We start from the raw sequence: 11844 nt of genomic DNA on the forward strand, positions 1-11844 counted from the left end.
AAAACAAAAATATGATTTGGAGGTTATGGGGCGAATGTCACCAAAATTGTGAAAAAAAAAAATGAATAATTCTTTACCAAACAAAGCAACTCGGTAAATTTAGTAAAAGTAAAACAAAAATACAGTTTGGCAGTTATGGGGCGAATGTCATGATGGACAGCAACAGACAAACAGAGCGAGCAGAATGTGTACAGACACTTAGTGTCTGTAAATGAAAATGGTCAAAACATATGTATCATGTTTTTCATATTGCTCTCAATAGTTATTTTAAATTTGAAATAAATAATTTTGTATAAAAATTGCGTAAGCAAAAATGCATCGAGTTTTGCAACAAATTTATACAATGAAAAAAAAATTGTCGAAGGCATGGTGTCTCTGTAAAAGTAAAAATATTTAAATTCTGCTGCTTCTTTTGATATTAGAATCTTAATTTTCAAACATAAAAACTTGTAAAATACTTGGTTTGACTGCCACAAAAGTATCTTTTCTTTGAAAGAAGCTGAGCCACAAGTAACATTTCAAAAATCTGCTCATCTGGAATCAAATGCTAAATCAAAACAAATAATGTCAGTTTTCACAATTTAATCAGTTTGTCTTCATACTGTGTGAAATTAAAAAGAAAGTTTAAATAAATAGGCTGACATACTTTCCATCTTTACATGAAAGGGTATTTGTGAAACTTAAATACCAACCAAGTCATCTTACTGTTAAACAGTTTGATATGTCCCTGAATAGATAAACAATGTGGCTTGCAGTTATTTCTGAATAGATAAGTTAGGCATGAAACAATAACATACCACAATTCAACAAACAGATGAAACACCTGAGTGTCTTGATTTAGCATAGCTTATTAGGTCCATTTAGTGTCATATTCAAGCAAAGACATTTTAATACAATGAAAAAAATACATGCTCTGGAATATAAAAGATCTTACAGCTGATGGTTAAAATGCTGGTATGAAAAGAATGACAGTAGCTGCCAGAGTAGGGAGCAATCCCTGACTCACAACCATACATTATGAGAATTATAAAAAGGATTCCATGCCTATCCATGGTTTTGTAACAACATGGTATTAATATAATATTAAAACCTCAAAATAGATAAAAAATTAAGTAAGGCATGGAAAATTCAACATCCACATCTTTGTTGTCTTCAAAATATTTTGGTAAATGAATAAATATCCTGTGGTCATTGTTGAGGCAATTTGTCACAATATGGCAGCCCTGCGTCATTGATGGATATGGGAAGAAAATAGTATAATAAGTAAAACATTGAGTGCAGAAGTTAACTCTTAGCCAGTCATGGTTATAAATGAAAGAAAAAGTCTATGAAGTGGTATGTTGAAGCAGTTATCATGCCATATAAATAAACATATTGATGTTGTCTTCGTCCCTCTTCATATACTTGTGTTCAATAAGCCACTCTATTTGTTCTTTTATCATCTTCTTTGATGGCAAAAACATATTTTTAAGGATTTCAACCAGTTCAGTCTGAAGTGCTGCATTTGTTATTTTCTTTCTCATCTTCATGATTTTAACAATTGCTTCCTGAAAATAGAAAAGACAATCTCAACTAAACATGTCATAAATCTGAAAATTTTAATTCCGTCAACTTTATCTTAGTTTCTGGCACAATGCAATGTATACTTAAAGATTTCCAAGGAAAACTGAAGATTGACAGAAAATGAACATCAATGAATTGTTCTTACAACAGTCTGAAGACATTCACTAACCTGAACTCTGAGTATTCTCAGCTGTACGATTCCTTCATTGTCCTCTTCTTTACTCTTCTCTGTAGACAGTTGCAGTCGACCAATAACATTGATTTTACCACGTTTTTGTACTTTGCCATTTTTTCTGAAAAAATGTTTGTACACACACAGTAGAATTGATACCATTAGCTGGGGTGTATACTGTGTCAAAAATTTAAAAGAGGCATGAAAATATTTTCACTTTTTTAAAAATATGCTTAGTTTCTGTGACATTTTGATGAGCATACAAACAAACTGCAAGTAAAAATACATATGTTGCAGTGTATTTAATGCATAGATAAGAGACTGCAAATTTTATTAAGAAATAATTTATGAAAGTACACTTACATAAGAGAGAATTGCTGGTTAACATGAAACAATGTGCTATCTCCGAAGTCTTTCGGAGATTTAGCCTCGGGTTCACATAATAGCACCTGTCTTTTTAACTTTGGAAATGCCACTAAAGACTGAAATATAATTTGTTTATGTTTGTAAATGCAATTTTTTTATTTCTGTAAAACAAACGCACATGGGAAATTAACACAAGGATAGTGACTATTATACTTGATTCATGCCTAAATGAATTTTTAAGTTTCTAAAATATATTTTCGATCTCATATACATCATCAAATCTCATATACATAAAAATGCCATTAAAAAATAATAAATGGCATATAATAAGTACAGAAAAAGATTATTTTTGATTTGCCTTACCCATAGTGTTCTCCTGAGTTCAGAGTCTGGAAGTTCAGTTGCTAGTTTCAAATTTTCATACGTAATCTTCTCCTTGGACCTCTGGTTCCAAGCAAATAGGACGGCCATTTGAAATGTGGTCACTTCCACATCAAATTTCCCTACTTCATTTGTAAATGTTATCTGGAACGAAGAATAAAATCAGTTTTTCTGCAATTGGAGACATCAGGTTCTAAAGCTCTGTGCAAGTGAATTAGTTTAAAACCACACTTATACAGGAATGTAAGAAAATCATGTTACATTTCATTACAGATTAATACTACAGTCCTGCTCATCTCTGATGCCACTTACAATGCCATTTGACATGAGATGATGCCATTGTAGTTTTCTTCCACTGTGTTTTAGTCTGTAAAATTCTTCCACTTCAGGTATATAGTCTTCTAGCTCCATGGGCAAGGACACAGAAACACGGTCACTACTCCTAGCCCAAGCACCAGCATTCAATATCTTTATGTTTATAGATTCTGAAAGGAGCATTTTGAACCAAAGATAAGTACAAATATATAAATAATCACTGAATAAACTTAATTATATCTATGAGAAATATTATTTCAGTTACCACAACAAACTGGATTACAACATACATTACTACATATACATCGATAAAATCTGAAAACTGCCACCACATACCTGCAATTCCTTCATTGTTGTTTCTGTGAGCTTCTTTGAATTCAGTGTTTAAATCTTCACTGACTTTAATATCTTGGAACATCCTAGCTAGTTTATTTACATAATCAGCTGGCATGCCAACTTCCTGAAATGTCAAAAGCAGGTTGATATGTTTGTTAATTTATGTACCAAAATCAATGGTTCATAGTACATTAAATGTATTCACATATAAAATACTCGAGATAGCAAAATTGTATCAGAATGTACTGTTTTCTATGTTAATATTTTCATGGAATTAACTAGAAAGCAAAGCATTTATGTCAAAAGGAGATACAATAATTACCCTCAACCATTCCACCATGTTTTCTTCTTTCTCATTATCTGCGGAGGTGTCTAGGATCAACCTTCTTGTTAAATGAGCTTTATGGTATCTCATGAAGACATCTTTGTTTTGTACATACTTTAAGACTAAAAGCTGCAAATAATACAAAATCAAATGGAAAAAAATGTACACCACCCTACTTCGTATATCATGACTTTTAAAAAATGCCACTGTAAATTTTACCAACAACACACTAAGGAATGCTAAGAACAGTATGAGAAATGCCAAACTAGCAAAAGCAGTCTACAAGATGTTAACAGATCATACAGATATTTTTGTGGAGTTGATGAATATCAGAGAAGGAAGCAAAGAAACATACATATACAAAATACTTACTACATCTTTCAATTTCCTTTCTACCTCCTCTGAAGTGAGCTTTTTACTGAGAGGTGTTTTTCTTAACAACATATCACAGTAGTTTGCCAGCAGCTCTGGGCATTTTGATTCTGGTTGCGTTTTGGTGCCAACCCTAAATAATATCATGTAATAATAACATTACAGGAAAATCCATAGATGGTAGATGACTTAATTTAACAACAAACAATTAATAATATTAACTACAAAAAGGTTAAAGCAAAAAATCCTGGTAAATTTCCTCAATGTAAATTTCTTACCCTTTGTTTTTCACTGGTAAGTCCAGTTTGAATATTTTGGTATCATTCACAACTTCCCTGTAGGCCTAGAATTAGATAATATAAACAAAATATAGTACACTAATACTTTTTCAATTTAGTATATCAACTGCAAAACAATTTGACAATTAAAAACTCACAGGTAAGTCACAGTAGGGGAAAATCCCATTTTTAGGTAAGGATACTATTTTTTTACTTCTGACTGCTACTGAAAAGTTATTCGATTGAAATCTACCCTGAAATGAACTAATCCAAGTCTGTCATTCCACTTACTTTGTCTCTGGAAGTCAGGAATCTTGGATCATCTCCAAAGGCTTCACTAACAAGCTCACTAAACTTGTTAAACAAGGCAAGCAGTTGTTCAACATATTTTTCAGAGTCCTGAAAATAATGTCGAGAATGTCGATGAACATGTTTGCCAAGTAAGAACTTTTCATTTTTCCTTCATACCAATGATAGGGTAGTCTTTGTGAGTTTGGCTTTTTAAGTGGCAAAAATATGGATACTTTAAAGTTTAAAGCCAAAGTATGTTGCAAAGGAACCCTAAACAGTTTCTTACTGTGGTGATGGTGTCGGCAGCATCCATCATATCTGCCAGTCCAGCATTGATCACATGTTCCTCTAAGTAACATAACATTGGCTGGATACCATCTGGTACTCTGTCCATTAAACTGAACATCAAACGGAGTTCTGAAACACAGGAATGCATTAAGGTGTGACATGTAAAATTATACCAATTTATATGTCTATTCCTCCTTTTCTTGTCTCTAAACCTTCAGGATAATAAATAAATATAATGCTTACTTTCTGTCTCATTTCTCTTTATCATCCCTGGTCCTTCTGCTAGTATGGTTTCTTTAAAAGCAGTCACTAGGGCATTTACACAGCATTCTGTCAACTGAAATGCAAATTGTTATATCTTTAATATACTTAAACATTATAGAATCATTTTAGGTTTCATTCATTACTTTCCAGTACAGATATTCAAAAGATATCCATGTGATATTAGTCTGCCCATGGTATTCCATGGTCACTCAAATAAGGTTTATAAATAAGTTTACATAAATAAATGTTGTCAAAAATGCAGTTAATAGCAAAATATGCTGGTTAAAAACCAAAAGCATATTCTATTTTGTCCAACACATAACTGCAAGAACTCACTGCAGCTACAGAGTTGCAACCCTTCCTAGTTTCCAAGTATCTCTGTGCCCTTTGTTCTTCTTCCTTCAGTTTCATCTCTGCATATCTCATGTAATTCTGAACTCCATTGGCATCTAGATATTGTGGAGCCTTGGCTTTGTAGAAAGAAGCTGTTGCATCCAAATAGGCTCTTTCAAAATTGTCTCTGTATATTTTTAGTTTGTCTTCAGCATCTGAACTCAGGTTGACTAAAGGACAAAACAAAGAAAGATTTAACAAAAATTAATACACATATTCCTAATAGTATTATACAATTAAACATTTGTATGGTAAGCCTCATAAATTTGATATACAGATGAAATCTTTTCAAAATGGAAGAAGCAAAAATGACAAAAGTTGAACTGTTTCTACTGATACTTTCTTCATATCAGTATAACAACAAAAATGATTCACGTAAAACAGTGTTTCAGAAAACAAAATTAAAGATGCATACAAAGTCAATTTTTTGTCACAAAAACCAACCAAATGCCAGCATATAGTTTCAAGTAGTATAACTAAGAGAATTACCAAAAGGCATTGTTTAATTTTACCCGAAAATGATGTTTGAACGGATTTTTCTGCTGGCATTTTAAGCTGTATGTCAATGGGGCAGGAAAACAGGTCACGAAAGTAGGTTATATTTACAACCAAAAATTTAAAGAAAGGAGCAGTCTAAAGGTCTTTCATGGCTGATCGAGTAATCTATTCAGTTTATCTCTTGGCATGTCGAATTTATTTGAGTCATATAAGAATCTAGTAGAAGTGGTTTACATGTGTTACTGGGAATCCACGCTCCATCGATGCTCGGTTCGTATGTACCTTTAAAAATTTAAAACAGTGATAAAATAAATTAATGATTTAATAATGAACCAAATGTTGTAAGAATTCTATACTCTGTTCACACTTGTTACATGATTATTCTTATCTTACCATAAGATTCTCTGACTCCAATCACTAGCTGCGAGTCAAATGCCTCCCCATTTCTTTCTGCATGCACCAATTTCATAGCACTTCCCTGTAGCCTGTGTTTGATGTTGGAGAAAATGCTCTGGTTCCAACTATCTAACATTAACTGAAACATACAAATTTTACTTGCTTAGCTTTTCTGTGTATGGGAGGGAGGTAGTGTTCATCATGACATGAAAGCCTGCTTAATTTGATACAATTTCTTTTACAAGCAGAAATAAGAACAGGACCTACTTTTCTGACTATAGATTCTTCCCCTTGATTTTTTTTCTGTATTGTGCTGTGTGGCTTCCCTGAGAGAGAACTCTCTAGCTGGCCAAAGGGCTTTGGAAGATAATCACATTGCGCAAAAAATTTACTCCATTCTGCTATGTAGGCTTTCAATAACGCAGAGTCCTCCTGATGTTGGAGTACCCTCTGAAAAGAAAAGCAATGTAATCAAGGCAAGGCCTAGAGCACTGTTTTGGTCACAAACAATACACTAAAAAGTCCTTTTGCCTAAGGACTTGCTAGAACTTTCTGGTATTTTCTAGTTCGCGTCTTCTTAATCTGCACCATTTGAGTGTGTTTTGAGATTAAGAAGACGCGAACTAGAAGATACCAGAAAGTTCTAGCAAGTCCTTTGGCAAAAGGACTTTTTAAGTATGGTCTATTTGTTCACGTGGCATTAATCTGCATTACCATTCCATTTAACACTTGGAAAGTGTCAAAGAAAAAAAGCTGCTGTTCCCTACATTTATCATTTTATGAAGTACATAAATTCCAATTTCTATTGTCTTGCAATAGATTTTGGGGTCTTTTAAAATAAACCAAACCATAATGTTATGGTCTTAGAATTGAGATTAAACAAAATTTAAAATAATGTGTGTCTGACTGGATAAGTGAATGTTACTTACTGTCTGCGCCTGTTTAATGAACTCTAGAATATCTGTCTGCAATGCCTCATGTACCTTATTAGGTCCTTTGTCATCCCACAAACAAACTGAATGGACAGACCTACAGGTAAAAATTAAATTGAAACAGTTATTCTAATGTTGCAAATTAATATAATAACCCTGCTCTCTTTATCATATTGTACCAATTAAAAATTAAAACCCTTATATTAAAACCAGCAATAGAAAAACCTTGAATAACATGATCAATCTATAAATTTCACCATGATATATACTTTTAAGCCACTAACCCGAATTCAATAATCTATATAGAAAATAGCCCTTACCAAAATAAATCTTGCCATTCTGCCCTTGTCACAGGTTCTTGTCTGAGCAGTTTGAGTACAGTGGGGCGCATGGAAGGCCATTTATCCTCAAACTGCAGCTGACCTTGGCTCTGAATATAAAATAGTATTATATAAAATATATTAACATTAGTGAATTAATAATAATATAATGCTGAATTTAATGTGCTTGCAGTAAATATTAAAAATAAGTGTCACAGTTTTGAAGGATATATATATGTAATTATATGACTGAAAGGTAACACTGTTTAAACAATATGTATTGGCTATTATATAATTAATACAAACACTGTAATGACTGACACTGCTTTAAGAACGACGGCCTAATGAGATCAAAGCAAAATTGTTTTATATTTCACTTTGACTTGAATTACTAATAGTATTATCCCTCCTTCAGGCTTCACCAGTGATTAAGAAGCACTATAGTGGGGTCAACTCTATAGACTTTTTTGTGTTAAGACCCCCACTGATACTGGAGATCACGTACAAATATACATAAGTACAGTAAATGACAGAAAACCTATGGAAATTTGTTCACAACCTTCCCTGTACAGAGTTTGAGAAGAAACATTTTAACTTACCTTTAGCATAGCCATTTTCTTCCTGTGTTCTTTTCTAGTTCTCGCGAGATCACGTTGGTATTTTGGGGGAGATAGCAAGAAAACATCAAAATAAGGCAGCTTTTAGTTATTTTTTTCAGTTTAAGTCCCAAAACAGAGTCTTTTTTGGTTGGTAGTATAAAATCAGTTACAACAATAAAGTTAAAACAGCTAGATATAGCATTTTCCCCTTTGCATCATTTTAGTATTCCTGAGTTTCTTCTCCCCGTGACCGTGTACATAATTCAGCATCAAAATGGCGGACAAGGTAGAAAATGTACAGGCTGAGCATGCTGGAATTCCTAAAGCAGTTTTCGTGGTGAGTCTTAGAAGAATTCCTTCTTTTATATGATGCGATAAGTTAAGATTGATATTTTTCTTGACATAAAAAAACAGCAGCTGTCTGGAAAACTTCCTTTGGCAATATTATTAATGATTTTGAAGCCTATGTAAAGGTAGTTAGGGAAATTATGATAAAATTTAGTTAAAATAACAGTGTCAAGTTCTTTCCTTATATAGTTATTAGCCTTTATGTTGATATACTTAGTGATTTGTATTAACAATATGGTTTCAACATCATGCTGTAATTCTGACACTTTTGATTATGTAAATAAAAGTATTTTCACCCTTTGCTTCACTCTAACCAGTTGCTTACATACACAGTGTATTATTTTGCCAGTGCTACTTAATTCTAGCAATTCTCATGATCTGTTGTTCAACACACCTTCAGAAACCAATGATTGCAGTTTATTTTTCATTATGCTTTTTTCTCAGTACAAGAACTGAATTGCTCTTCTCAGTGACCTGTTAATGTCACAGATTGAGAACCAGGCAGTAATTAAAAATTTGTTTGGATTGCAATCTGGTCTGCAATACTTGAGAAGTATGTCTAGAACAGGATACTAATAGGTACTAGTACAGGTCTCTGAGCAAATTAAACTTGTTTCTAATTTAAAGAAGAATAGGTAATCAGCTTGACTTACTAAAGCAAAATGGTCCTTTAACCATAAATAAAAATATAATAGGATGTCACCACCCTGCTAACTTGTTAAATAGATTAATATTTTATATAGAACTTATAATGATAGTCACTTTCTTTGACTTAATGAGGATGGCCTATGCTGCTTGGACACCAAGAGTGCATTCCCAGAGAATTAGATTGATCCATCTAGATCGACCTAACTCCCTGGGGGTTCACGCTAAATTGCAGTCAGCCAAGTGCGCACGACAGTTAATTACCCCCTTACAGCTTTTAGTAGGCAGGACAGACGCTTAAGCCGGCTAAGCTGACAGTAATCTAGTGAGACTCTCCATAGGGACACATCAATCTAAAATCTGTGGGATGGGGTTTAAGTCAGTACAGAGAATTCTTATTATTAAAGAGCCCCTATTTTCACAGTTAAGACAGACCAGTGGTAGGAAGTGTCATATCAAGTTATGGGTGATTAGTTTACAGCTTGGTTTTATCAATTTATTCTCAACTGATCCATCGAAAGATTTGAAAAAAACTTGCAATAAAAGAAGAAAATTGGTCCAGGTGTTTAGGCAAACAGCATTGAAGATAGTAAAAACTATACCCCGGTATATAATTCCTTAAGCACTTACTAGTAATTGTTATTTCAAATTTATATATATTTATTAAATCACACTTAGTATTTGCTTTGTATTTTATGATTGCAGGAAGATGTAGATGCATTTATGAAATTGCAAGAAAATGAAGTTCCAGAAACTGTTCTTAAACGATTAGATGAACAACATAATAAATACAAGTTTATGGAATATAATCTTATGACAAAAAGAGGCAGGTATGTAAGAGAGCCTTTATTTTTGATAATCAATATTATTAAATGTTTTGTTACCTAATTAAATTATACACATCCATGCACACACACATTGATATTGATGGACTGATCTTTGCATTTTCATTTCTTTGATTCAGTTGAAAATGTTTTTCTTATTTCAGACTTAAGAGTCAAGTGCCAGATATAAGAAGTACACTAGATATTGTCAAACATATGATTTCAAAAAAGGTAAATTTATACATTTTAACTTATTTTGATATTTAGATTTTAATAGATGTATATAAAGACTTACAAAAATTTTATAAAAGAAAAATTTTTTTTGCACGTGCCTAGCAGTATGTGTATGCCTTCTTTTTTTTTTCATTTGAATTTCAGTTGAAGTAAAATGACCAACTTATTAATGTAATCAATATGTGTAATGATAATTGTTGTTCAATGTTTACCTGAAGATATCATTAAGGTTGTTATACCTTAGATTTTCTCTGGACATAATTGAAAACACAACTATTTTCTTTTTCAGGACTCTTCTGAAACCCTGGAGACGAGGTTTCTTTTGTCTGACCAGCTATATGCAAAGGCCAAAATTCCACCAACAGATAAAGTGTGTTTATGGTTAGGGGTGAGTGTCACTGCATTTTTTTTTTTTTAATACAGTTTCATACAATTTCAAGTGAATAAAATTTGGACTATCAGAGAATAGAAATGTCTCAGATAATTTGTGTGCGTCATTATGAGTCATTTTGAATTTATGGACTACTTCATGTGTAAAATGATGTGATATATTGTAACAGTGAAATTTGTTGATATTACAGGCCAATGTTATGTTAGAATATACCATAGATGATGCAGAAGCACTTCTAACCAAAAATCTTGAGGCAGCTACTAAAACACTAGCTCAGGTAGAGGAAGATTTGGGCTTCCTGAGAGACCAAACAACAACAATAGAAGTCAGTATCCTTTTTGCTGCCAAGATTATGAGAATTTTATGTATAACATTTTTATGTATAGCATATTCGAAAATGGTTGCCATATTCTGTGAATTAACTACTGTATGAATCAATTTTCACCCAAAGCACAAGTTTACCCTTGTTCTGGTTTTTGCATGCAGTAAGTCCTTAACTGATGCTCAGACATGGCACGTGTATATAACTGGGACGTTAAGCGCCGGCAAGCACTGAAATCTGCTACTGCTGCACCAACCCCCACTGCTACTCCATCCTCCTGATGATTGTCAAGACTTTGTTCTGAGCTTGTTTGTGAACAACCGTACACCTCCTGGCAATTTTCTGAGGGTTTACTGAGTAACACCCACTCATCTTTAGTACATAAACAGTCATGTCAATGTGTGCATGTGTCACAGCACTTAGACAATTTTTTTTTCTCATTCTTTGGAATGCTAGAAGTGTTGAAGCTTTGATGTAGTTGATGGAGCAGAGAATTTGGACAGACCCTGGATGTTGAGGATTTCCACATTGCCGTGAAGACTGAAAATGGCAGTCAGACCTGCATTCCATGTGATTTTTTTCTTCATGCATTGTTTTGGGGAGACAATTACAATAATTGGAGTTTCAGTTTAAAGTTCTTTATGCTAGGTAGACATAGGTCATATAAGAGAAAAGGCATATGATTTATCACATGAAAATGCTTCACTGACCTAAAATCGGGTCACATGCAAGGGATGTTTGTTGATACATCTTCATATGGCAGAGGCAATGTCCAGGCATGAATTTTGTGATCTGAAGTCCTAGTAAATTTGAGCATTTGTTCATCTGCAGATGTACTCTGTTTTATTAACAGAATCTTTTGTAATAAATTTCTCTACCAGTGTGCTTCATAACATTTGTTGTTATTTGGAAAGAGATGTTAAAGGAATTGTGGAATTTACTTTCAGAATATGGCCTGAAACAATGCATTAGGTAAATTCACTGCAATGTT

The 11844-nt window shown here is 33.1% G+C and overlaps 2 protein-coding genes across 3 annotated transcripts; one reads left to right on the forward strand and one right to left on the reverse strand.

Moving 5' to 3' along the window:
* Window positions 1-567: 567 nt before the first annotated feature.
* On the reverse strand, window positions 568-8259 carry LOC106168837 (cullin-5). The gene is made up of 18 exons (XM_013548046.2): window positions 8090-8259; window positions 7491-7600; window positions 7168-7267; window positions 6506-6688; window positions 6236-6377; window positions 5288-5514; window positions 4931-5024; window positions 4686-4816; window positions 4400-4507; window positions 4109-4173; window positions 3831-3963; window positions 3456-3587; window positions 3134-3257; window positions 2795-2967; window positions 2465-2626; window positions 2099-2217; window positions 1733-1856; window positions 568-1547 (listed from the first exon to the last, which is right to left on the reverse strand). The coding sequence occupies exons 1-18, from the start codon at window positions 8102-8104 to the stop codon at window positions 1353-1355; spliced, it is 2337 nt and encodes a 778-aa protein (XP_013403500.1). The 5' UTR covers window positions 8105-8259; the 3' UTR covers window positions 568-1352.
* On the forward strand, window positions 8255-11738 carry LOC106168838 (prefoldin subunit 3). 2 transcript variants are annotated; one of them, XM_013548047.3, is made up of 6 exons: window positions 8255-8426; window positions 9788-9912; window positions 10071-10137; window positions 10430-10528; window positions 10722-10860; window positions 11040-11738. In XM_013548047.3, the coding sequence occupies exons 1-6, from the start codon at window positions 8364-8366 to the stop codon at window positions 11132-11134; spliced, it is 588 nt and encodes a 195-aa protein (XP_013403501.1). In that variant the 5' UTR covers window positions 8255-8363; the 3' UTR covers window positions 11135-11738. The 2 variants fall into 2 exon arrangements, with proteins under 2 accessions (XP_013403501.1, XP_086861638.1); XM_087005512.1 differs by lacking the exon at window positions 8255-8426 and adding an exon at window positions 8994-9016.
* The last annotated feature ends 106 nt before the right edge of the window (window positions 11739-11844 follow it).

This window comes from Lingula anatina, chromosome 1 (genome assembly GCF_051362555.1).
Source record: "Lingula anatina isolate TDL-2025a chromosome 1, LinAna3.0, whole genome shotgun sequence".
Taxonomy (NCBI): domain Eukaryota; kingdom Metazoa; phylum Brachiopoda; class Lingulata; order Lingulida; family Lingulidae; genus Lingula; species Lingula anatina.

Coding starts and splice junctions, on each gene's coding strand:
- LOC106168837 (XM_013548046.2), bottom strand. Junction 7,268..7,490: donor GAATGGCAAGATTTATTTTG/GTAAGGGCTATT, acceptor TTTTACCTGTAG/GTCTGTCCATTCAGTTTGTT. Junction 5,025..5,287: donor GTTGCAACTCTGTAGCTGCA/GTGAGTTCTTGC, acceptor TTTGCATTTCAG/TTGACAGAATGCTGTGTAAA.
- LOC106168838 (XM_013548047.3), top strand. CDS start 8,364: ATGGCGGACAAGGTAGAAAATGTACAGGCTGAGCATGCTGGAATTCCT. Junction 10,529..10,721: donor AAGTGTGTTTATGGTTAGGG/GTGAGTGTCACT, acceptor TTGATATTACAG/GCCAATGTTATGTTAGAATA. Junction 10,861..11,039: donor AACAACAACAATAGAAGTCA/GTATCCTTTTTG, acceptor ACTGATGCTCAG/ACATGGCACGTGTATATAAC.